The 24,283-nt window shown below is 43.8% G+C and overlaps 1 protein-coding gene across 2 annotated transcripts in view; it reads left to right on the top strand.

Annotated features, from left to right (window-relative positions):
* ADGRF1 (adhesion G protein-coupled receptor F1) overlaps positions 1-24,283 on the top strand; it is a 56,268-nt gene that overhangs the window by 8,717 nt on the left and 23,268 nt on the right. For both annotated transcript variants that reach the window (XM_066252216.1, XM_066252209.1), the window contains exons 2-11: positions 5,080-5,208; positions 6,817-6,871; positions 9,653-9,802; positions 10,511-10,684; positions 12,161-12,261; positions 13,106-13,164; positions 15,764-15,924; positions 17,051-17,214; positions 18,881-19,069; positions 22,745-24,118. In XM_066252216.1, coding sequence (XP_066108313.1) covers positions 5,140-5,208; positions 6,817-6,871; positions 9,653-9,802; positions 10,511-10,684; positions 12,161-12,261; positions 13,106-13,164; positions 15,764-15,924; positions 17,051-17,214; positions 18,881-19,069; positions 22,745-24,118 — 2,496 coding nt within the window. In that variant the 5' untranslated portion in view covers positions 5,080-5,139. The remainder of the gene's footprint in view (positions 1-5,079; positions 5,209-6,816; positions 6,872-9,652; positions 9,803-10,510; positions 10,685-12,160; positions 12,262-13,105; positions 13,165-15,763; positions 15,925-17,050; positions 17,215-18,880; positions 19,070-22,744; positions 24,119-24,283) is intronic.

Raw genomic sequence — 24,283 nt, 5'->3', positions numbered from 1 at the left:
CAGAGCAGGGGTGCTGGAAACATGCTTGCTCTGAAAACAGCAGCAGCGCCTCATCTGTGCAAGGACACACTGATTCTGAGAAGTTTTTGAATAATTAAGACGCTTCCAGCTTGAAAAGAAAGTGCTGAAAATACCCTGAGGTTTGCATCAACACAGAAGTAGCTATTATTTATTATTAAGTTAAATTGACTCAGAATTGAAGTCCAATTCTGATACAATTCAACAAGTAATTATAAAAACTGGTGGTGAGATTGAAATGTTAGCAATGTTAATATTAATAGCTAATAATAATTAAGTCTTACCATCTGTCAGGTGTTGTTCTGAGGACTTCATACGAATTTCAGAAAAATAATTCTGGACAATGAATAATATAACACTCAAGTTATTTATTATTTATCTGAAAACCAATTTCCCAACCTTATCCCAGAAGGAGCTGTATGCATCCAAAAGTGAGGAAAAAGTTTCAATTAGTTCAAGCTTGGGTCCCAAATGCCAAAAAAAAAAAAAAAAAAAAAAAAAATCAAATCACAGAATTAGCCTCAGTTTAGCCCTCTTCTTTTTCTGTCTAGGGACCAGTCTAGAATCACAACTCTCAGCATCACTTGGGTCGCTCTAGCAATGTGGAAGGCTGGGCGGGCTGTCTGAGACAGAGTAGGTTTGGGATGGGGGCACCTGTAGTTTCTAAGGAGCTCCTCAATGTCTTCTTTTCTCTCTCCCTCCACCCTAGCCTATTCTCTCTGCTTAGCAAAAGTGATGGATATTTGTCTCTAGAGCAGTATTTTTACATCATTAAAAAAAGCTTTTATTTACTGAATTTTATAGAGTGGAGAGAGAGAGAAAGGGACGGACGAGGAGGAGCAGGGAGCAACAGCTCGTAGGAATTGCTTCTCGTACGTGCCTTGACTGGGCAAGTCCAGGGTTTTGAATCAGCAGCCTCAGCTTTATCCACTGTGCCACCACAGTATTTTAAACATATTTTTGACTATAGAAAGAAATGTATATTTATACACACACAGACACACACACACACACACACTAAAACATGTATATGTCCTAAAATACTTTAGCTATTCATGATGAGCCTACAGAGCAGTGTCTGGGGATCACTGGTCTGAAACCCTGACAGTGAATTAAGTTTTACCATTTCTGCCTAGTCCACAGAAACAGCCCCAAATACACTTTCCAGTGTGGGAGGAAGGGGGCCTAGGAGGGTGAGGGTATAGGCGATTTCCCTCACCATGCCCAGAGCTGTCACCAGGCCCTGCTGAGTTGGGTTTGCAGCCTGAAGCCTGGGCTGCATGTGGGACAAAGAAGATTGTTTTCAGAGAGCAGGAGATGGAGAGAAAGGGCCACATGAGGGCCAGGCATCCCACTGGAAGCAGGCCCTGGCGCAGGGAGGACAGAGCAGACCTATATGCACGGAGACTGTTACCCTCTTTGAAAGCTCCAGCACTAAAACCATGGCCCAAACGGTACCCAGGAATCTACCTTAAACATTTTCCCTGGAGGCGGAAGAAACATGGGGAAGGGGATGGGAAGGAAGAGCACACGCTCCCTCTGCAAGATGGCCGCTCCCAAGAAGGTACCCAGAAAGCCATGGGGTTGGAGGTGATAATTAACCAAAAGGAAAAAAAAAAAAGAACAAAATAATAACAAATAGAAAATATACAAGGACATGACTCAGAGAAAGAATTAAGTTCTGTTTCATAAAACTGTTCAGTTATTTTTATGTATATATATACACACACACATTTTATTATGTCTGTATATATGCTTATATTATATAAACATGTTTTGTTATGTGTGTGTTTGTGTGTACAAATATACTTTTTATGAAACCTACTCAAAAATATTTGAAAAACACTGCCCTAGAGACAAAGGGCCGTCACTTTTGGAAAGCAGAAAGCCCGGGTTAGAGGGACGAGGACACAGAGCAGGTAAGTTCCGGGACCGGATCTAGAAGAATGAGATCCGGTGCACAGGCCGCTGGCCAGAGAAAGTTAAAGCAATAGATTTAGGAGGAGTCGCGGCAGGCAGAGGTGGGGACGTGAGAGGACTGTTCCCCTCTCTTTACCCTTGGGGGTGAAGGTAAATATGAAAGTGGTGTGTGTCCCATTGCTTATTTTCCAGGCTCCCCGGGGAAGCTCTAGAAAATGTCTCTGCTGCCCTGTCGGCCATGACTCTGGAAGTCAACACCTTGTCTCTGATGTTTTTCTCTTTTCCTGTAGATCAGAGAGTGAGGTGTGGGGAAGCGCTTTGGGGGATGGCAGGGTGTGTATGATGTTGAAAGAACACCCAGGGAGCAAGGTGAGGGCTGGAGGGGAGGGCCCAGCTCTGCCTTTCCTACTGCCAATCAAAGGCACCTTTTCTAATGGTAGGTTATCCGGTGTGGCAATCCTGGTTTTTGATCTATTCTGATAGAGATGTGAAAGAAACAGTGAGAGACTATAAGGAAGTGGTTATTAACATCCAATAAAAATTAAAAAATATCATGCTGCAAAACTCACATAACATAAAATGTATCATCTGAACCATTTTTTTAAGTGTACAAGTTCAGTGGCATGAAGTACAGTCACATTGTTGTGCAACAGATTTCTAGAACTCATTCATCTGGCAAAACTGAAACTCATACCCACTGAATCACAACTCCCCATTTCCCCTTCTCCAAGGCCCTGCAACCAGCATTCTACTTTCTGTTTCTATGAGTTTGACTCTTTAGCTACTTTGTACGAGTGGAACAAACATATAATATATAGTATTTGCCTTCTTGTGATTGGCTTATTTCACCTCACAGAGTGTCCTTAAGGCTCATCCATATTATAGCATGTGACAGGAACCCCTAATTTTTAAAGGCTAAGTAATAGTCCATGCCTAATAAAAACTTTTGGCAGTGCTGGAAGAGTTCTGTGTCGACGCTGCCTAACATGGTAGCCACAAGTCACATGTGGCTACAAAGCACCAGAGATGTGGCTAGAGAGACTGAGAAACTGAGGTTTTAATATCACTTATTATAATTAAAATTAAAATATAAGTTGCCACATGTGCTTAGCAGCTATATCAGACACAACGGTTCTAATTTACCATGATTTTTTTTTCATTCATATGAAATAACATGGATCTAAGTGATTAATTTTGTGACCATGACCATGTGCTGAATTTTGTCTAAATTATTCTGAGATAACCATAAAATCGAAGACAGTTTGTTGCAAACTACATTAACTATAGAGATAAAAATTCGCTGGATTGGTTCATGATTATTTTTATACTTACCTACTTAGAGTCGTTCCATATATTAATGTTTCTAAAAGTCCTTGGTTATCCTAATGGTTCTCCGCCCACCCTCCATCCCCTGAGATGAAAAGGAGAGCTCAGTGAAATATAAAGGGCTGGATGTTAAATACATCTACTTGCAAAGTTTAGCAAGTCATGATTTTAAAATAGTGTAACTTATATGAATGTCTATTTGCCGTGGTGTACACCTGAAAATAATACAGAAAAATGTTGACTATATACTGTAATTGAAAAATAATATAAAAATTATTACAAGTAACATTTGTAGAAATCTCAGATTTATAAATATGCAACACATAAATAGTAATTTAATAGGTTTTAAAATTATGAATTGTTATTATCTTATTTTGGCTTATTTCTATTTTATATATATATATATATTTATAGTAAATATTATTACATTGCAATAAAATGCATAATGATTTTTTTGAAAAATAGTACAATTTGAGCCAGAAAAAAAAATATCCCAGGTTTAGTCAAATTTGCTCACCTAGAAGAGAGCCTCTCAAGGAATTTTCTAGTAAGGGATTTTTATACACGTAAGTATAAAAATAAGGGATTTAATTTTTTGTAAAGACAGACCTTTACTATTTTTCTTTTTCTTTAAATTTTTTTTTATTGATTGATTTTAGCGAGATAGGCAGGAACATCAATTCGTTCCTGTACGTGCCCTGACTGGGGATTGAACCAGCAACCTCTGGCCTTCAGGATGACACTCTAAACCAACTGAGCCATCCAGCCAGGGCACTACTTTTTAATGGGAGTGGAAATCACAGTATCTCAGGCTAGGTACATGAAATGGAAAAAATAATTAAACACTTAGGGCAGTGGTTCTCAAAGTGTGGGCCAGGGCATACTGGTGCGCCCTAGAAGATTTCCAGTGCGCCCTATGGTATTCCAGAGAAATATGTGCCTGTTGGGGACCAAAAAACCAACAGGGTTTTGGGAGTTTAGATTTTTGGGGGACAGAGGTGCAGGAAATTGGGGTAAACTGACAGTCTGCCCAATCCCCCTCCTCACTTGCCTGATTAGGTTGCAAAAGGCTATTAAGCTGTGGTGCTGGATTACACTACCCCAACCACATTCCCCGGAAAGACTGGAGGCAAGTTTCTTCTATCCTTTGTTTGGTGTAAGGTTAAGATGATATGTATGGTGGGGGTTTACTGCACTCAACACAATTAAGAGTAAAAAGAGAGAAATTCATCAATGTATAGATAAGGAAATGAGAGTTTGCCTTTCAAATATATGCCCAAATATTGAAGAAATCGTTAGGATACATCAGGCTCATGTTTCTCATAAATATAAGAATGAAAAAATACATTTGTGCCCGGACCTGCCGAATTTACTAAATCTTACTAAGAATGTATCTATCTCTCTATATATATCTAAAGATAACTCTTTTCTATTTTTATTTTTTAATCCCTCTTTTTTTACAAATTCTAAAACGCATAACAAAAAAATGTAACATAAAATGTATTTTAATGTCAGAATAAATTTAATTTTGTTGTATTTATTTCATTTAATTACCATAAAAGCACGCTTAGACTTTATATTTTTTTTTTAATATTTGACTTAATTATTATAACATATTTCTTATAAATTTGTATATAGTGCACCTACAATTATTTGTAGAATTTTAAATGCACCTCAACTTCAAAAAGTTTGAGAACCACTGACTTAGAGCCTCTGATTGTCTCAGTTAGGTGCTACCATTGTGTGCATTTAAAAATTTTAAGTTGAATTACTGGTTCTTGTGTCTCGGTTTTGCATATTACACCGCGTGTCTAGTCCCAGGCTGTGAACCCAGCTGTTTGTGTTCAGTCCGGGAGAAGGACAGGACCGCTAAAGATGAGAGTCCGGGTGCTGTGGCTTCTCTCCTTCTTCACAATCACTGAGGGTGGCGCTGGCCTCCTGGAGGTGAGTTGGCTAACAGTCTGCTTTACCTCCCTGTCCCCTCCTCTCTCTTTTTGGCGCTTTAGACTTCATCACTCCCTAGCACCTGAACCTACATAATGCAGTAGACTTGGAATCAGATGTTCTGGGTTCTTGTTTCAACATTAATAATATTAGCTGGGTGGCCTTGGAGCTTAGATGACCTAACTATAAAATAAGGATCTTGGATATCTTTTCAAGCTCAATGTGTTCACTCCTCTGGCATCCTTGATGGAGAGCAAGCCTATGTATGGATTGGTGTTAGCAATCCATGGACTAGCTCAGGGGTCGGGGAACTTTTTGGCTGAGGGAGCCATGAACGTCACATATTTTAAAATGTAATTCCATGAGAGCCATACAACAACCCATGTATGTTACGCATTATTCAATAAAAATTTGGTGTTGTCCCGGAGGACAGCTGTGATTAGCTCCAGACACCCACAACCATGAACATAAGCGCTAGGAAATGAATAGATTGTAATACATGATAATGTTTTATATTTTTAACGTTATTATTTTTTTTATTAAAGATTTGTCTGCGAGCCAGATGCAGCCATCAAAAGAGCCACATCTGGCTCGCGAGCCATAGGTTCCCGACCCCTGGACTAGCTCCTCCTTATTTATATGTACTTCCTGATGCTTTTACCTAGGGTCACAGTTTTAATGTTCTCTATACACTGATGACTCCCAAGTTTATATTTCCATCTCAGACCTCTCTGTGGCACTCCACACTTATATATATATATATTACCTACTTGTTATCTCTAGTTGGGTGCTTAATAGGCCCCTCAATTTAATATGTCTCAAATTAACCTCTTGATTTTCTTTCCTCACCAAATCTACTCCTTCTTTTCTATATCAGCAAGTGGGATCACCAACTGTCCAGCTGCTTAGGCACAAAATTTACTTTTATGCTTGATTCTTCTCATAATCCATATCTGAACCATTAACTTCTTTGTTTGTTTGTTTTAGATTTATTTTTAAAATATATCCAGAATTTAACCACTTCTGTCCACCTCCATGGCTACTACTTTGGCCCATGCTTCCATGATCTCTCATGGATATTGTCTCAGTAACTCCTGAAATGCTCACATTGCTTGTGTGCTTGTCTATTCCTGATACGGCTGCAGGACTGAGCCTTCCAAAACGTAAAGTAGAGCAGTCTTTCCTCTGTTCAGAACTCTCCAGTGGGCCCCCATCTCAGTCAAGTGAAAGCTAAGCCCTTGCTGTACCTGTAGAGATCTATATAACGTGTGACCTCACTTCCTGCTCTCTCCTCTCACCCACTCTACTTAGCCACTCTGGCCTCCTCGCTCTGTCTACACAAGCTGGGCATGTTCTCACCCAGGGCCTTTGCATATGCTGTTCCCCCCTGGGTGGAAAATCCTCTCTCCAGGGATCCTCACTTCCCTGTCTCCTTCAGGTCTGTGCTTAAAACTTCTCTTAGTGAGACCTTCCCTTGTCACCTCCCCACCATACCAGACTGGGACTTTAGATGCGCGATTTCAATTTCTCTGGTACATCCAACAAGGCCTTATGAAGTACAACGTTATAAAGCCTGGACATAATTATTCTCTTTTCCCTTTTTAACAGAGAAATGCTGGCATCAGAACAAAAAGAGAACCCGTGAATAGGAACAAGCATCCAGGTGAGACACTAGCACCAAGAGAACAGGGTTCGAACCCCAACAGCGCTCCTGACTGGTTGCATGGTCTCTGGCATGTCATTAAACATGTCAGATCTTTAAAATGAGAATAATGGAAATCCTTACTAGCGAAACATCTGTGAGGATTAAACAATATAATAAAGGCGTGGTATCCTGCACCACACCTGGCAGGTAGCTGCTCCATATCCCTCCTGTCCTTCTTATCTTGATCCCAACAATGGAACTAATGGGCACAGCCTCCGACTGTGGTCTGCAGTGTAATTTGTGGGCCTGATGTTCCAAGCACTGCACGTGTTTCCCCATGGAAACAGCGATGCCCACAGATGGTTAAGTTCACAAGGCTTTCTTTTCTGCGAATTTGCCAAACAAAGATGTGCTAATCGTACCATAGAACTTAGTACCATATGAGGCTACAATTCTTCAGGAAAATGAAATAAAAATTTTACTTGGAATGCCATGAACACATTTTCCCTGGCAGTAATAATGCAGCTAATATTTATCAATCTGTTACTATGGAATAGGCATCATTTTAAATGCATTAGATAAGTTAATTATTCACACAATGGTTATCCTTATTTCTCGCATACTAGTGAAATTGAGGCATAGAGCTAAGAATCAGGAGGCATGATTCGGACCCAGCCAGTTAAACTGGCTCCAGAACCAGTGTAATTAACCTCTGACAATATGACCAGGATCAGTTTTTCCCACATTCTCCACTTCTGACCTGCTCGGGCAGTGGAAGTGGAATCCTGTTAGCTCCCACCACCTGAGGTGACTCCCAAGGCTTGGGCAGAGCTTCCGGTCTGCAGGGAGATGGGGACAATAAGTGATGGGGTTGAGGCTCGACGGTGTGAGGTGTTGGGAGTTGCAGCAGTCAGGGGTCTCCTGCCGATGTCCCGGAACATGCCTTAGCCTCAGCTAGCTTCCCGTTACCCTCTTGATTGCCTTATGACAGGGGTCGGGAACCTATGGCTCGCGAGCCAGATGTGGCTCTTTTGATGGCTGCATCTGGCTCGCAGACAAATCTTTAATAAAAAAATAATAACGTTAAAAATATAAAACATTCTCATGTATTACAATCCATTCATTTCCTAGCGCTCATGTTCATGGTTGCGGGTGGCTGGAACCAATCACAGCTGTCCTCTGGGACAACACCAAATATTTATTGGATAATGCGTAAGGTACACAGGTCATTGTATGGCTGTCATGGAATTACATTTTAAAATATGTGGCGTTCATGGCTCTCTCAGCCAAAAAGGTTCCCGACCCGTGCCTTATGAGAAGCTTTGGCATTGATTCAGCTGCTTTTCTCCACTATAAATCTCCCTTCTGCCTAAGCTCATAGGGTTCCTAAGAAATGGGACAGTCTCATAAGAGCTCCTCATGTTATCTGTTCCTGCAAAAGCTTGGTGGTGTCTGGAAGAATCTATTAGGTTTCTAAGAATTTTTACGGCAGTAAAATGAGACCAGGATAAAAGGATGTCCAGCTTTTGCCTCTTCTTCTCTAAGGTCCTTCCTATTCTTAAGCTGAGGTCCATAGATGAGCTTCGGAGGATCTCGAAATCCCATGGAATTTCATGTTTAGTGTCATGTGAATGTGCCTAAGTGAATTCTGGGTGGAATAAGACTCACAGGACTCTTCCTTTCTCCAGACAAAAATACTTAATGGCTTCTCCTTATGGAAACAGAAGGTGTAGGTGCTGGTCAGAAATGATAAGGCAGACCCAGAGGGCATTATGATGAGTGAAATAAGTCAGACAGAGAACAGAGTAGTACCATATGATTTCACTTATATGTGGGATCTAAAAAAACAAAATAAACAAAATAGAAACAGACTCATAGATACAGAGAATAAACTGATCGTTGCCTGTGGAGAGGGAGGGGGGGTTGAAGGGCTGGGTGAAAAAGGTGAAGAGATTAAGAAGTACAGATTAGTAGTTACAAATAGTCATGGGATGTAAAGTACAGTTTAGGGAATACAGTCAATAATGCAGTAACTGTATGTGGTGTCAGATGGGTGCAAGGCTTATTGGAGGATCACTACGTAAGTTATACAAATGTCTAACTACTGTGCTGTACACCCAAAAGTAATGGATATTATATACCAACTGTAATTGAAAAGAGCCCCCACCAAAAAACCAATAAGGTACAGATGAGGGTATGTGAGGGCTTAAGTAAGGTTTGTTTAGTTTTTGCATTTGATTTAAATACTCAAACTCAGCTAACAGATGCAACATTTTTTTTATAGGAGAAGAAAGGGCTCTTTGGAGAGGAAAGTTGACATTGGGGGAGGTTTCTATAGAAAAAAGGGCTCTTTGGAGAGGAAAGTTTGACATGGGGAGGGGTTTCTATAGAAAATACTTCAAGGAGACCAGAGCTGGGGGAGGTGAGGAGTGGCTAGGATTTTCTCACCTGTTCTCCCTTCTGTCTTGATACTTGAAACTTGACTCTGGCTGTGTCCTAAGGAAGCATGCCAGGTCAAGAGGGCAATACAGGGGGCGACAGAGAGCATGGGAGCAGCAGGCCTGACGGAAGTGAGAGGGCAGGCATGTGCCAGGCACACAAGCATTTATCTGCAGGTGTTTGTCTTGGATGCTCATTTTTAGTCAATGTCTGGGTGAGCAGGAGTCAATGACGAGCAGTATGGCATCATCCATGACCTCCAGGCTGAGTCTGATGACTGCCCCATGGTCACTTTCTCTGCAGTGTTTCGTTTCCCTCCCAGACTGAGAACGGAGCTTCTGATTGTCTTCCCCTCTCTAGCCCCGGTGCAAGAATATGAGCTGCTGCTTCAGGTGGCCTACAGAAATTCCAAAGAGAAAAGAGAGTTGAAGAATTTTCTGGAGCTCCTGAAAGCTCCCTCATTATGGTTACATGGGCCAACGAAGATTATCAGAGCAAAGGCGACCACTTGTAAGTCAGCTCTCTGGGGACTGAGAAAGGAGCTGGGGAAGGTGGGCGTGTCTGTCAGGATGGCTTCCATTATGCTAAGGAAACAATCACTCCTGCCCTTCTGTAGCTTACAAGAATAAATGTTTTATTTCCTCTTCACACAACACATCTCTTGCAGGTTGCAGAAGGGCTGAGTTTGTGGTAGTCGCTTGGGGGCCCAGAATGATGAATCAGACACTATGTCAAATACAACCATTCTGAGCCAAAAATATAACAGAACAAAACAAGGAATGCTGGAGGGGTTGACACTGGCAGTTGAATTTTCTAACTCTGAAGGGGCACACAGTAATTCTGTCCACAACTTGCAGTTCAGAACTGGTTTCATGGCCCCAGTCAACCTCAGGAAGCCAGGTTATGTGGTCCTGGAAGAGAGTGAACGTATCTGGCAAACAGCACTAATGACCGTGACGCTGGGGCTCAGAGGACTTAAATGATTCATCGAAAGTAAGGGCTCCCAATGTGAGGCGCCCAGCCCAGCAGCAGCAGCAGCAGCAGCAGCAGCAGCAGCAGCAGCAGCAGCAGAAGCAGCAGCAGGGCTCCATCCTGCTAGCCTGTGATGAGAAATATGTGATTCAGATCCTAAGGCAGCGCCAAGGATCAGAGCTCAGCAGTAGTTGATTTATTAACCGGGCTCCATGAAACGAAGCTGTGTTGTTGTTTTTTGTGCAGACTGTGGCAACCAGGATGGAGTCCTCCGGTGCATCTGTGAAGATGGCTACACCTGGTTTCCTCCTTCCTGCCTTGATCCCCAGACATGCTACCTTCACACAGCTGGATCGCTCCAGAGTTGTGACTGTCCTCTCAGCCACCTCGCCCAGAGTGTCAATTTCTGCGAGAGAACAAGTAAGCACACGAGGACACCAGGAGGGGCGCTCTGGGCCAGCCAGGGCTTTCTCCTTGCCCCGGGGTTTCTCTGTCGCCAGGAGCAGAGCTAGTATTTGCAGGGAGGCTGAAGGGCAGTACTGACACTCCCCGCTAAGCTTGGCTGCACACAGTGAGAGTGGCATCAGTGCAGAAAATTCAGAAATGCAGGTCGATGTGTACGCACCACTTCAACCTTGCTCCGGCTCAGCCCTGCAAATCTCTGCTTCCTTTGAGGTTTAGCAGGATCCAGCGAAATCCCAAGTCGGGGAACAGCTTGAATAAATACAAATTTTCTTCCTACCTTCTTTTCCTTTTGCCAACATCAATCTTCAGAAAAGAGAACTCTAACAGTACAAAAGCAAGGAGGAATGCGTAGTGGTTATACTGAAAACAATGCTCTAAATTGCCAAAAATATGTATGTGTATTGCATGCAATACCAAAACCAAACCAAATGTAGAGGGGTAGCTTTGAAAACCAGTGGAAGCGGAGGGAATGCCTGTCGACTTGGGCTTATGCTCAGTGGTGGATGAGGTGAGGCGGGACCTGAAGTCGCCCTCCTGGGTATCCCTGGCTCCTCTCCCCAGGACCACAGCAATTCCGCCGAAGGCAGCACGTACTGGCACCATCTTGGGCCAACTCTGGAGTGTCACAGTGAAACATTTCTCTTGCTACCGACGAATTAGCAGGCTATGCGGGCAGGCCAGGATGCTAACACAAGAGAGAAGACAGGGTTGATGAAAGCCTACCTTTGGAAAGGTGGTCCATGTCTGATCCGTCTTCCGGAGGTACAAAGATGGAGCAGACAGCAGTTACACTCACAAGGAGCTTCCCAAGGTTGAGCAGGGGCACATGTACAGGAGGCATATTCACAAAGAACTGTGTAGGTACAGGAGACTGTAAGGGAGTATGGAGAACTGCTCCAGGAATTTAGAGGAGGAAAAGACTCATTGTATCTGAGGATCAGGGAAGGCCTTAGAGAGGAGGTGCTTTGTGCCATGAATGAAGGATAAACAAGACATGTCCATAAAGAGATGGGAAATGACCTATTCCCGTAGAGAAAAGCACCAGTGATGGGTAATAAGGGGTATGTTGGAGTTAGCAAGTGATTTATTTTTTAAAATTTTAATAGAGCAGTGTTTAAACTCAGTGCCTAGATGGGGATATATTTTGGTGTTTAAAGACTGCTTTTTTAAACCATATCTGACTGGCCACACATTTTCCTGCTTATAAGGTTGTCTTGATTATTAGCACTTTCCTATAATGTTCCAAATCCACAATAGGAAATTCTGGTTGTATGCTCCTATATTATTTGAAGTGAACATTTGTTATAAAAATAAACCAAAAGACAGATGTCAAATAGATGAGTTCCAAGTTGTACTTCTGTAATTTTATGCTGTAACAAAATCAAGTGAGTAGTTTTTATATCTGTAGTTTTTTTTTTTTACTTCCCATAGAAGTTTGGGGCACTTTCGAAATAAATAAGAGATTTACGAAAGACCTTTTGAATTCATCTTCTGCTCTATACTCCAAGTATACCTCTAGAATTGAAACTCAGGTAAGCACCTTCTAGTTATGGCCTAAGAAATTGTTGGCTAAACGAAAGTTCAGATGCTTCCAATTCAACATGTTAATTTAATACATATTCTTAATTATTCATTTTCAATGGGTTATTTCATAGTAGTTAATCCCTCTGCCCACAACTGACGTACTTTGAACATTTTCTTTTTTTTTTTTTTTTTTTTTTTTTAGGGGAGTTCAGCAGTTGAATCCTTTTCATTTCTTTTGTGTTCAGTTTTGTTCATTTACTTGGATAATATTATGACTATTTTATTTTTTATTTTTTTCTTTGTCAAAAGAAATTTTTCACAATCTAGGCTCAATTGTCAGCACCTGGAATTTGTTCTAGAAAGAGGCCTCCCTTGTTAGAGGTGAAAGAGAGGTACTAAACAAAATTCTGGTCTTCATAATGAAGTCACATACAACTAGACCAGTGTGTTTCCACCCAGGCTGACGGTTCAGGTGGGGGTCTAACAGAAGACGCACACAAACACTTTGCAGATAGATTCAGTTTTAAGCATCTGTAAAAATGGCTTATTTGGGGGAAAAGATGAGATACATTTTGGGTGAATTTATTATGTTATCTTGTATCCAATTCATCCTGGAGTCGAAGCGGTTGATTCTTCATTCTTTATTAGCAACCTCAAAAATCAATTATGTGTGTGTGGACATTCTCAGTTGTCATTTTAACTGTATTTTTATAATGGGCAATGACCTCCTGCTGTGTCTTTTTCCTCTGCTCAGTGTTTCTGTTGGTTTGTTTATTGTCTGTTTCCATGTTTTGCTCAAATGTTTTTCTTGTGTGGGGACAAAGATCAACACATTGCCTTTTTTTTTATAAGCTTAAAGAAGCATACAAAAGAATTCAAGGTTTTGAGTCAGTTCGTGTCACTCAGTTTCGGTAAGTAACACGGGCCCAGATCAAGGGCGCTCCTAGATTTGCACATCGGCTGCACCCAATGCCTAGCGCTGCTGCCGAGTGCCTTTGACAGAAAATAGGTCAGACCTGGTCTTTGTGGTGGGACTCTTACCAAAACTGGACAAAAGTCTGTGATATTTTAAAAAGTTTGAAGAGGAGCCTGACCAGATGGTGGTACAGTGGATAGAGCATTGACCTGGGACGCTGAGGACCCAGGTTTGAACCCCCCCCCCCCCAGGTCACCAGCTTGAGCGCAGGCTCACCAGCTTGAGCATGGGATCATAGTCTGACTCCATGGTCCCTAACTTGAGCCCAAAGATTGCTGGCTTGAGCAAGGGGTCACTGGCTCAAGAAAGCTGGAAAACCCCCTCCCCTATCAAGGTACATATGAGAAGCAATCAATGAACAACCAAAGTACCACAACTACGAGTTGATATTTCTCATCTCCCTCTCTCTTGCTAAAAAAAAAAAAAAAGTCTCAAGAAGAAAGCTTATATTCCCATGAGTTTAAGAACTTAAATAGTAAATGACTTTCTTGATCAGAGAATAGAATTGGAAATGCCCAGTAGAGGGGCAGAACTGGAAGGAAGCAGGAGCTCCCGGGGTGTGTGTGTGTGTGTGTGTGTGTGTGTGTGTGAGTGTGTGTGTAGGGGGTGGTGAAGGAGTCAGGGGTGAGGATGAGGGCTGTAGAGGGATGGATTTTCTTCTTCCATAACCACAGCAGGGTATGATGTGTAATTGGGAGCCAGAAGCGAGGCCTTGGGTAAAATAGTATATTTTTGTGTAGATATCATCATGTATACACCATAGTTCAAGACCTCATTATCATTGTCTACAGCAAATAAAGAGATATTTAGTAAATCATCTTTTTGTTTATACTTTAATTCTAAAGTTATTTGGTTAGTTAGCCATGTGTGCATTGATTACCAACTGTTTACAGTCTGCTTGATGGAGGAAGTGGCTTAGAGGTCAGAGAACTTGACTTTTTATAGGATTTTTTTTCTCACAGTTAACAACAACTATAAGAAATTTTCAACAGCATTTGCTATAAATGTATCTCCTTGGACATTCTCCTTTAGCTACTCATGACCTCATAATGTCTTTCTAATCAAGGCCCACATGTATAATTTTCTCAAAATACAAATGCTAGGGAAAACAGCACTTCTTTTCTTTTTTTTTTTTTTTTCATTTTTCTGAAGCTGGAAACAGGGAGAGACAGTCAGACAGACTCCTGCATGTGCCCGACCGGGATCCACCCGGCACGCCCACCATGGGGCGATGCTCTGCCCACCAGGGGGCGATGCTCTGCCCATCCTGGGCGTCGCCATGTTGCGACCAGAGCTACTATAGCGCCTGAGGCAGAGGCCACAGAGCCATCCCCAGCGCCTGGGCCATCTTTGCTCCAATGGAGCCTTGGCTGCGGGAGGGGAAGAGAGAGACAGAGAGGAAAGCGCGGCGGAGGGGTGGAGAAGCAAATGGGCGCTTCTCCTGTGTGCCCTGGCCGGGAATCGAACCCAGGTCCTCCGCACGCTAGGCCGACGCTCTACCGCTGAGCCAACCGGCCAGGGCCAGCACTTCTTTTCTTAAATCAAGTTCTATACGATTAATCAGACTGTTTGACTTGACTGTGATTGAACTCATAGACAAAATTGAAACTCAATCACAATAATTTTTATGTTCGATATTTATATTTTCTTTTCTGTAGTCCTGGTTTTAAAAATCTTTATTGCAACCTTCAGGCATAGAGAAGCAATCCCAATTCTTTTTTCTTTTCTTTTTGTATTTTTCTGAGGTGAGAAGCGGGGAGGCAGAGAGACAGACTCCTACACGTGCCCAACCAGGATCCATCTAGCATGCCCACCAGGGGGTGATGCTCTGCCCATCTGGGGCGTTGCTCCATTGCAACAGGAGTCATTCTAGCACCTGAGGTGGAGGCCATGGAGCCATCCTCAGTGCCTGGGCCAACTTTGCTCCAATGGAGCCTTGGCTGCAGGAGGGGAAGAGAGAGATAGAGAGAAGGGAGAAAGGGAAGGGTGCCCTGGCCAGGAATCAAACTTGGAACATCCACATGCCAGGTTGATGTTCTACCACTGAGCCAACTGGCCAGGGCCAGCAATCCCAATTCTTGACCTGACACCTAGTCTTTCAATTCATCAGACTCAGATATTTCCCTACCTCAAACCCTTTGCACATGCTGGCATGCTATCCCAATAGTTTTTGCATCACTGGCCTTTTCTTCTCGTTGCTCAGGCCTCAGCTGCAAAGACCCTCTGCACAGAAAAGCCTTCCCTGATCAGTCTTATTTGAAGTGGAGCCTCATATCTACCTGCTATTCTTATCACTGTAACTGTCTTCCATCACACTTAACAAAAAACAAAAATAGTTACATAAGTACGTATATAAATGCTTATATAGAGAGGTTACTTGTTTCTTATTTGTCTTGCCTTCTTCACCAGAATGTTAGCTCTGTGAAAGCAGGGATCAAATTCGTTTGATTTATTCTTGTGGACCCAATGCTGTCCACACACACAGTGGGCCCTCAGTGACTGAATGACTGAATGTCACTTTTCTTCCCACACAGTCATCAAAGAGACGGCAGCATCATTGCTGGGTATGAAGTTATTGGATCCTGCAGCACATCCGAGCTGCTGTCAGCCATTGAACAGGTGGCTGAGGAGGCTGAGGAAGGCCTTCAGAAGCTGTTCCCACTAGAAGATGACTCGTTCAGGGTATTTGGAGAAGGTAACACTACATTTCCATCCTCTGCTTAGGTGCGAGGAGTCCTTTAGTAAGTAGCTCATTCGTATCTTTAGGAGGTAGGTTGGAGGTGTTTCTGACAGAATTATTCTAAGACCGACTTTCAGTAGAAACAGGCAGGTGTTTATGATGAAACTTGGTTCCAGCTGACTAGCTCAGATCCTTGCTAATCAGTGATCTGATCTCCACCATAAATGTTGTGGAAGACTGATTTCACTGCAGGCTATGATGGAAATGATTTAGCAGTTGTTTGGTGGCATACATGTCTTTGGGGCTGACAATATTCTTAAGTAATAATCCAAAGAACCCCGGGGGAAAATGCATACATCCAGGTCTTTAACATGCACATAGACACACACACACACACACACACACACACACACTTTTCTTCAGGTATTTTTTTCTCTTTTACTTCTTTCCATTCATTGCTAAACCTCTCCTATCACAATCTGTGCCACTTTCAACACTTATTCAGCAGAAATCTACTAAGTGTTTAAAGCGTTGAGGCACTTAGGACACAGCACTGGGAAAAACAGACAAAAGACACAGCTCAGTGGCTCTTCCATTCATGGTCCCCTTCCACCAGTCCCATTCGTGGGCAGACCATATAAGGAAGGGTCCCCTGGGAGAGTGACTAGTGGCTGGCCACAATGCAAAAAGCTTTTAAAGGGGTACAAAGTAGAACATTTCTTCCCCAAATGGCTAACTTCTCATCTTTTAACCATATTGTTACCGCTTTCTTCCATCATGCTTTGAAGATTTTCTGGTTTTCTGGTACTCCCTTAAAGAGTAAAAAGATTTCCTGGGAATGGTCACACCCCGTCTTATTTTCCACCTAATGCATATTAGTTGATTGCCCCCCAACAATAGGATTGTCGGCACAGCCCAGACACCTGGGGGGAGCAGGGCCAGCTGCGGGGCGGGCAGAGCGTGAGGAAGGAGGAAAGGGTGCTGGTGAGGATGAAACCGGGCGTCAACGACAAGCTTCTGCTCCTGCACCTTGCTGCGTATTGTCTCTGGACATGTGATCTCTAAAGCACAGCTCTGTGGTTTATAGCGAGGGCCAGGATGCTCAGAGACACTTCCTCTCTCTGTTTCCATTCTTTTCCAGTTCAGTGTAACAGCCTTTTCTTTGGATTTGGGTTTAAGGATGATGAGTATACTCTTCCCTGTAGTAGCGGCTACACCGGGCACATTGTGGCCAAGTGCCGGCCCTCCGGGTGGGAGGTCATCAGGGAGACATGTGTGCTCTCTCAGCTGGAAGAACTGAAGAAGGTAAGCATTCCCAGCCTGCAGACTTGCAGACTTGGTTTTGAGCTTCACAGGGGGTTACCTCCCACTGAGCAATGGGAGGCAGAACACGAGGGTGACATCACACCCTGGTGCACCCAAGGAATGTGGGCATGAGTAGCGGAGTCTGGACAGCAGCTGGGAAGATCAGAGAATGTCTGAGTTGCTGGTTTTGCTGGGGGGGGGGGTTGCCACAACTGGGTGAGTCAATGCTGAAGAAGTCTACAGTAGTAGATGGTAGAACAACAACTAAGCTGGGCTCGGGGGTCCAGAAATCCCAGGGATCAGAGACCCAAGTAAAGGTGTGAGTCAGAAGTTATTGACTTAGTACAAATGAGCATGTAGACATGTCAGAAACCAGGGTAGGGATTGGGGTCCGCCGAAAGTCAGCCACATAGGACAGAAGTGCAATGGATCTTAAGGGTCACCTTGCTTTATCACACTCCTTTTATAGATTAGGAAACGAAAGACTAAGGGGCCAACAGTTGGTCCTTCTGGTAGCAATAGTGTTGAACTAGAAACGTGGTCATTTGATTCCCAGTCCTGTGCTGTGACCTTCACCCAATGCCCTGTTTGGAAGTTTCAAGTGCTGAACACAAGACAGATAGAAGCAAATAGTGAGAAATTAGGAATCAAGAGATAGGAAAGAAGGAGTCCAAGACTACTTCGCAGACACTGTTCTGCAAATAGATCTCCATACTGGGCAGAACGTCTGTCCTAGCCAGAGACTCTGCTATTGCAGTAGGGGACTTCCCAGTGGTGTTCATTAAAAGACTGGGGAAGGTTCACTTCCCCCTCTTTGGACCTCAGTTTCTTTATCTGTACACTGGGGAGGAAGATTGGACCAGATAGCTTCTGGGGTCTACCCTTAACTTTTGACTTTTTTGCTTCAGCTATGGACATGGACCGTGGCCATGTGCAGGTGGGAGGGTGAGGGCGGGCAGATCCCAGGTGCCTGGGGCAGAGAACAGGACTATCAGCCAAGAAGAACAAAAAGGAAAACATATAAGATCTGGGCTCCTTGATTGACTTGTTTTGACTGAAATGGAATCCCCCTTCTTGGCTGCCTTCCAAGCTGGCCCAGAGCAGGGGAAGCAGATCGGAAGAATTTTACTTCAAGGAAGAAGTAAAATTCCAAATCCAGTGACAAAGTGTCATCAAATCTCCACATAAGTCCCTCTACTTTCCCATCCTACAAGGATTTCTCAGCATAATATAGTGACTATAACAGGAACTTGTACCACTTCCTAGTTGGATACTGTTTGGAAAATCACTGGATCTCCCCAAAAGTCAGTTTCCATATCATTAGGATAATAATTTATATGAAAATGCCTTTTAATAAATCTCTTCAAGTTTTGATTTCCTTAATGGTACCTCCCTCAAAGGGTGGTGCAAGAAACCTCCCTCAAAGGGAGGTATAAGAATGAAATCAACGAATCCCTGCTAAAACACTCAGCATAGAGAAACAGCTCAGAAATATAGAAAGTGCTAACTGGCAGCCATTGGCTTTAGCACCGTTATATAATATTCTGCATTATAATGCACCATATAAATCTGATTTATATAATACACCGAGAAATCTGATTTAAATTTGCTGGAACACAAGCGTAGTTGTGTTTTTTTTTTCAGACTGTAACCATTTTTATTCCAGAATTTCAGCGTGATGGCAAGCAATGCCACCAAGGCCGCCGTGTCATCCCTGGTGCGGAATCTCTCAGTCATCATTCAGCAAAACCCGTCAACCACAGCCGGGAATCTGGCCTCGGTGGTGTCACTGCTGGGCAGCGTCTCATCTCTGTCACTGGCACGCCATTTCCGGGTGTCCAGCTCGACAATGGAGGTATGCTCGGCCTGTGCGCGAAGGGTCCACTTTATTTATTATTATTATTTAAAACTTTGTTCTAGTCCCTGGCCGGTTGGCTCAGCGGTAGAGCATCGGCCTAGCGTGCGGAGGACCCGGGTTCGATTCCCGGCCAGGGCACACAGGAGAAGCGCCCATTTGCTTCTCCACCCCTCCGCCGCGCTTTCCTCTCTGTCTCTCTCTTCCCCTCCCGCAGCCAAGGCTCCATTGGAGCAAAGATGGCCCGGGCGCTGGGGATGGCTCTGTGGCCTCTGCCTCAGGCGCTAGAGTGGCTCTGGTTGCAACATGGCGACGCCCAGGATGGGCAGAGCATCGCCCCCTGGTGGGCAGAGCGTCGCCCCTGGTGGGCGTGCCGGGTGGATCCCGGTCGGGCGCACGCGGGATTCTGTCTGACTGTCTCTCCCTGTTTCCAGCTTCAGAAAAATGCAAAAAAAACCAAAAAAAAACAAAAAAAACTTTGTTCTAATTATTCAATTACAGTTGACACTCAATATTATGTTAGTTTCAGGTGTACGGCACAGCAGTTAGACATTAATGAACTTACTAAGTGATCTCCCTGATCAGTCTGGTAGCCATCTGACACTATACATAGTGATTACGACATTGTTATTAACTATAGTCCCTATGCTGTTCCGTACATATTTGTCACTGTTTTATAAGTGCCCATCTGTACTTCTTAATCCCTTCACCTTGGGCACCCAGCCCTCAATCCCCTTCCTGTCTAAGCAGCCATCATTTTGTTCTTTGAATCTATGAGTTTATTTGTTTTGTTTGTTCATTTATTATTTTAGATCATAGTATTAGTCTTTCTCTGTCCTACCTAGCATAATTATTTTACCTAGCATAATACCCTCTAGGTTCATCCATGTTGTTGCACATGGTAAGATCTCATTCTTTTTCATGGCCAAGGAGTATTCCATTGCATATATGCAACACATTTCCTTTAACCAGTTATCAGCGGACACTTAGGCTGCTTCCATATCTTGACTGTTGTATATATATAATGCTGCAGTGAACTTAAGGAGAAGCGTATCTTTTGAATTAGTGGTTTGGATTTCTTCAGCTATAAACCCAGTGGTGGGATTGCTGGGTCACATGGTAATTCCATTGTTAACTTTTTGAGCAACCTCCATTCTGTTTTCCATAGTGGCTGCCATCCCACCACCAGTACACGAGGGTTTTGAAGGGCCCGCTTTAAATCTCCTAGGAGGAATAAAAAAAGCCCAAGTTAAAGGGCAACTATTAAAAAAGACGGAGGAAGCCACATAACAGTCTCTGTGGGATTTTTCTGCTTCCTCCACCATGTACAAGGAACTCATGAGATCAGCGATGTGGTTCAAAGTGACAGGGAGCACCCCCTCGGCAGGCTGGCTGGGCAGCACCTGGCTGAGAGGAAGGGACAAGGCTCTGCCCTGGATGACACTGGGCGGCACAGATGCCAACTTCTTTTTTTTTTTTTTTTAATGGGGCGACATCAATAAATCAGGATACATATATTCAAAGATAACATGTCCAGGTTATCTTGTCGTTCAATTATGTTGCATACCCATCACCCAAAGTCAGATTGTCCTCTGTCACCTTCTATCTAGTTTTCTTTGTGCCCCTCCCCCTCCCCCTTTCCCTCTCCCTCTCCCCCCTCCCCCCCGTAAGCACCACACTCTTATCAATGTCTCTTAGTCTCACTTTTATGTCCCACCTACGTATGGAATAATGCAGTTCCTGTTTTTTTCTGATTTACTTATTTCACTTCGTATAATGTTATCAAGATCCCACCATTTTGCTGTAAATGATCCGATGTCATCATTTCTTATGGCTGAGTAGTATTCCATAGTGTATATGTGATGCCAACTTCTTAATATCTGTTTTCAGTCTGAGTTGTTCTTTCTTATGGCCACAAACTCAGACTTTAGTGGTGTATATTTTAAGGACTTCCTTTTTTTTTACTGTGAAATTCATGCTTTGGTTTGAATTTTTAAAAATTAACTTAAAATGACAGAAATAAGACTTGGTCACTAAAATAAATGCAACTAAGTGAAAAGAAAAAAAATAAAGATCTGTAATCTGGTCACCATAGAATAGACACTGCTTATATTATATTTTAGGTGTCCCGTCAGTGCCTAGAAGAATGACAAGTGATGTGTAGTAGTTATTTAATAAATATTTATTAAATACATATCTTTCCAAACATTTTGGATGTATGCATTTTATGTTAAAGCACACAATAGTTTGAAAAATTGGATTATATAATGCATATTACATAATCACACAATTATACGAACTATATAAGGTGACCATTACAGTGGAGATGACACTGAATGTGAATAAATTAAACTTCCTAAATCAAAGAAAAGATGCTAATAAAAACAAAAAAGTTCAACCACATGTTCTTTGCAAGAGACCAACTAAAACAAAGTGACATAAAAAAGGCTAAAAGTTAATTAAAAAGCAAAAACAGAGCAGGCAAACACAAATCAAAAGAAGGCGGAGGTTCCCGGAGGCGTGGCGGAAACGAGCTGTTGGGTCCCGGCCAGAAGCCACAGAGCGCTCGGTGAGGATAACACTGGGCTAGAGTGACAGACACCCGCGCAGTCACCTGGGAACCAGAGCCCTGAGAGAGACAGTCATGAGGGGCAAAGCACCCATGTTCAAGGACTGCTTTGGAAAAGAAATCTCTCAAACTGAAACTGACCCTTAAAACCAACCACAACTCAGTGATGCTTCTTTGTTGCTTGCCTCCAGTTTTTAAGGATTTTTACTTTATATTCTCTCCTCTATTAAACAAAAATAATGAATACACGTGAGTTACAACTTAAACATCCATGACATGGATTTAGAACTTCTGATGTCAGCAAAACACACACCCCACGGGGAAGCAGGTCACAGTAATGTCACGCTCTGTAAGCTGAGGAGTCATGCAGTCCTGCTTGTCATCTCAGGACAAGGACGTGCACGCTACTGCAGCCCAGTTGAGGAATTCTGTTTCGACCACGCCGAAACCCCGGTGTGCACGTGATCTCGTGGGGTGGCCACTCTGGAACTTATATGATCCTGTAGACTCAGGTTGCTTAACCCACAGCTTCCACTGTCAGAGCAACTGAGCTGAAGTTCTCTAATCAGTTTTTTTTTTTTTGGGGGGGGGTTGTATTTTTCTGAAGCTGGAAACGGGGAGAGATAGTCAGACAGACTCCCACATGCGCCCGACCGGGATCCACCCGGCATGCCCACCAGGGGGCGATGCTCTGCCCACCAGGGGGCGATGCTCTGCCCATCTGGGGCGCCGCTCTATTGTGACTAGAGCCATTCTAGCACCTGAGGTAGAGGCCATGGAGCCATCCTCAGTGCCTGGGCCAACTTTGCTCCAAGGAAGCCTCAGCTGTGGGAGGGGAAGAGAGAGACAGAGAGGAAGGAGAGGGGGAGGGGTGGAGAAGCAGATGGGCGCTTCTCCTGTGTGCCCTGGCTGGGAATCGAACCCGGGACTCCTGCACGCCAGGCTGACACTCTACCACTGAGCCAACCGGCCAGGGCCTCTGATGAGTTTTAATGTGATCCTCAACTGAGCCAATTCTCAGGGCAATTTTCTGATACTTAGTACTAATGACTCTCCTCTTATCTGCTTCCTCAAAATACAAACTGACTCTCATCCTTGCATTTCAGGATGTCATCACTATAGCGGACCATGTCCTTAATTCAGCATCAGTCACCAACTGGACAGTACTACTGCGGCAAGAGAAGCGGGCCAGCTCACAGTTACTAGAGACGTTGGAAAACATCAGTGTTCTGGTACCTCCAACAGCTCTGCCTCTGAATTTTTCTCGGGAATTCATTAACTGGAAAGGGATTCCAGTGTCCGAAAGACAATATAAAATAGGTTACCACTATCAGACTGAAATGTTCCCCCCAAACGCCCCCACGCCCATCAGAGGCCGTGTGTTAATTGGGTCAGACCAATTCCAGGGGTCCCTTCCAGGAACTATTATCAGCATGGCCTCGTTGACCCTGGGGAGCATTCTACCCATTAATAAAATTGGAAATGCTCAAGTCAATGGGCCTGTGATATCCACGGTTATCCAAAACTACTCCATAAATGAAGTTTTCATGTTTTTTTCCAAGATAGATTCAAACCTGAGCCAGCCTCATTGTGTGTTTTGGGATGTCAGTCATTTGCACTGGAACGACGCTGGCTGCCACCTAGTGAATGAAACTGCAGACACCGTGATATGCAGGTGTACTCACCTGACCTCGTTCTCCATGCTGATGTCACCCTTTGTCCCCCCTGCCATCATTCCGGTTGTGAAATGGATCACCTTTGTGGGACTGGGCGTCTCCATCGGAAGTCTCATCTTATGCCTGCTCCTTGAGGCTCTGTTTTGGAAGCAGGTCAAGAAAAACCAGACCTCGCACACTCGACACATTTGCATGGTGAACATCGCCCTGTGCCTCCTGATGGCCGATGTGTGGTTTATTGTTGCTGCCACCGTGGAGGGCATGGCGAACCCCTCTGGTGTGTGCATAGCTGCAGTGTTCTTCACACACTTCTTCTACCTCTCCTTGTTCTTCTGGATGCTCGCGCTCGCCATCCTGCTGGCCTATCGGATCGTCCTCGTGTTCCATCACGTGGCCATGCCTTTGATGGTGGCTGGCGGGTTCTGTCTGGGCTACGGGTGTCCTCTCGTTATAGCTGTCATCACCATTGCAGTCACGGAACCCAGCAATGGCTACACACAGAAAGATGTGTGTTGGCTTAACTGGTCTGATGGGAGCAAACCGCTCTTGGCCTTCGCTGTTCCCGCGCTGACCGTCGTGGCTGTGAATCTGGCTGTGGTGTTCTTAGTTCTCATGAAGCTCAGGAGGCCCGCCGTCGGAGAGGGGCTGGGTCAGGACCACAAGGCCACTACCCTCCGCATGGGGAAGAGCCTGCTCATTCTCACCCCTCTGCTGGGGCTCACCTGGGGCTTCGGCATAGGAACAATGGTGGACAGCCAGAATCCGGCGTGGCATGTTCTTTTTGCATTGCTCAATGCATTCCAGGTGAGCACAATAAGAATAGCCTATCATACCGTCAGGTAACCGGGGTAATTATAGAGACCTGAGGTTGGTAAGACAACTCTAGAGGCTATCTTATCTCCCTTCCTCTAGCAGAACTATAATCAAAACTGCCTGGCAACAGGGAATAGAAAAAAAAGAGAAATAAAA

Source organism: Saccopteryx bilineata, chromosome 1, assembly GCF_036850765.1.
Source record: "Saccopteryx bilineata isolate mSacBil1 chromosome 1, mSacBil1_pri_phased_curated, whole genome shotgun sequence".
In the NCBI taxonomy this organism is placed as follows: Eukaryota; Metazoa; Chordata; class Mammalia; order Chiroptera; family Emballonuridae; genus Saccopteryx; species Saccopteryx bilineata.
The sequence above is the reverse complement of the archived record's forward strand: the minus strand, read 5'-3'. Positions and strand labels throughout refer to the sequence as shown.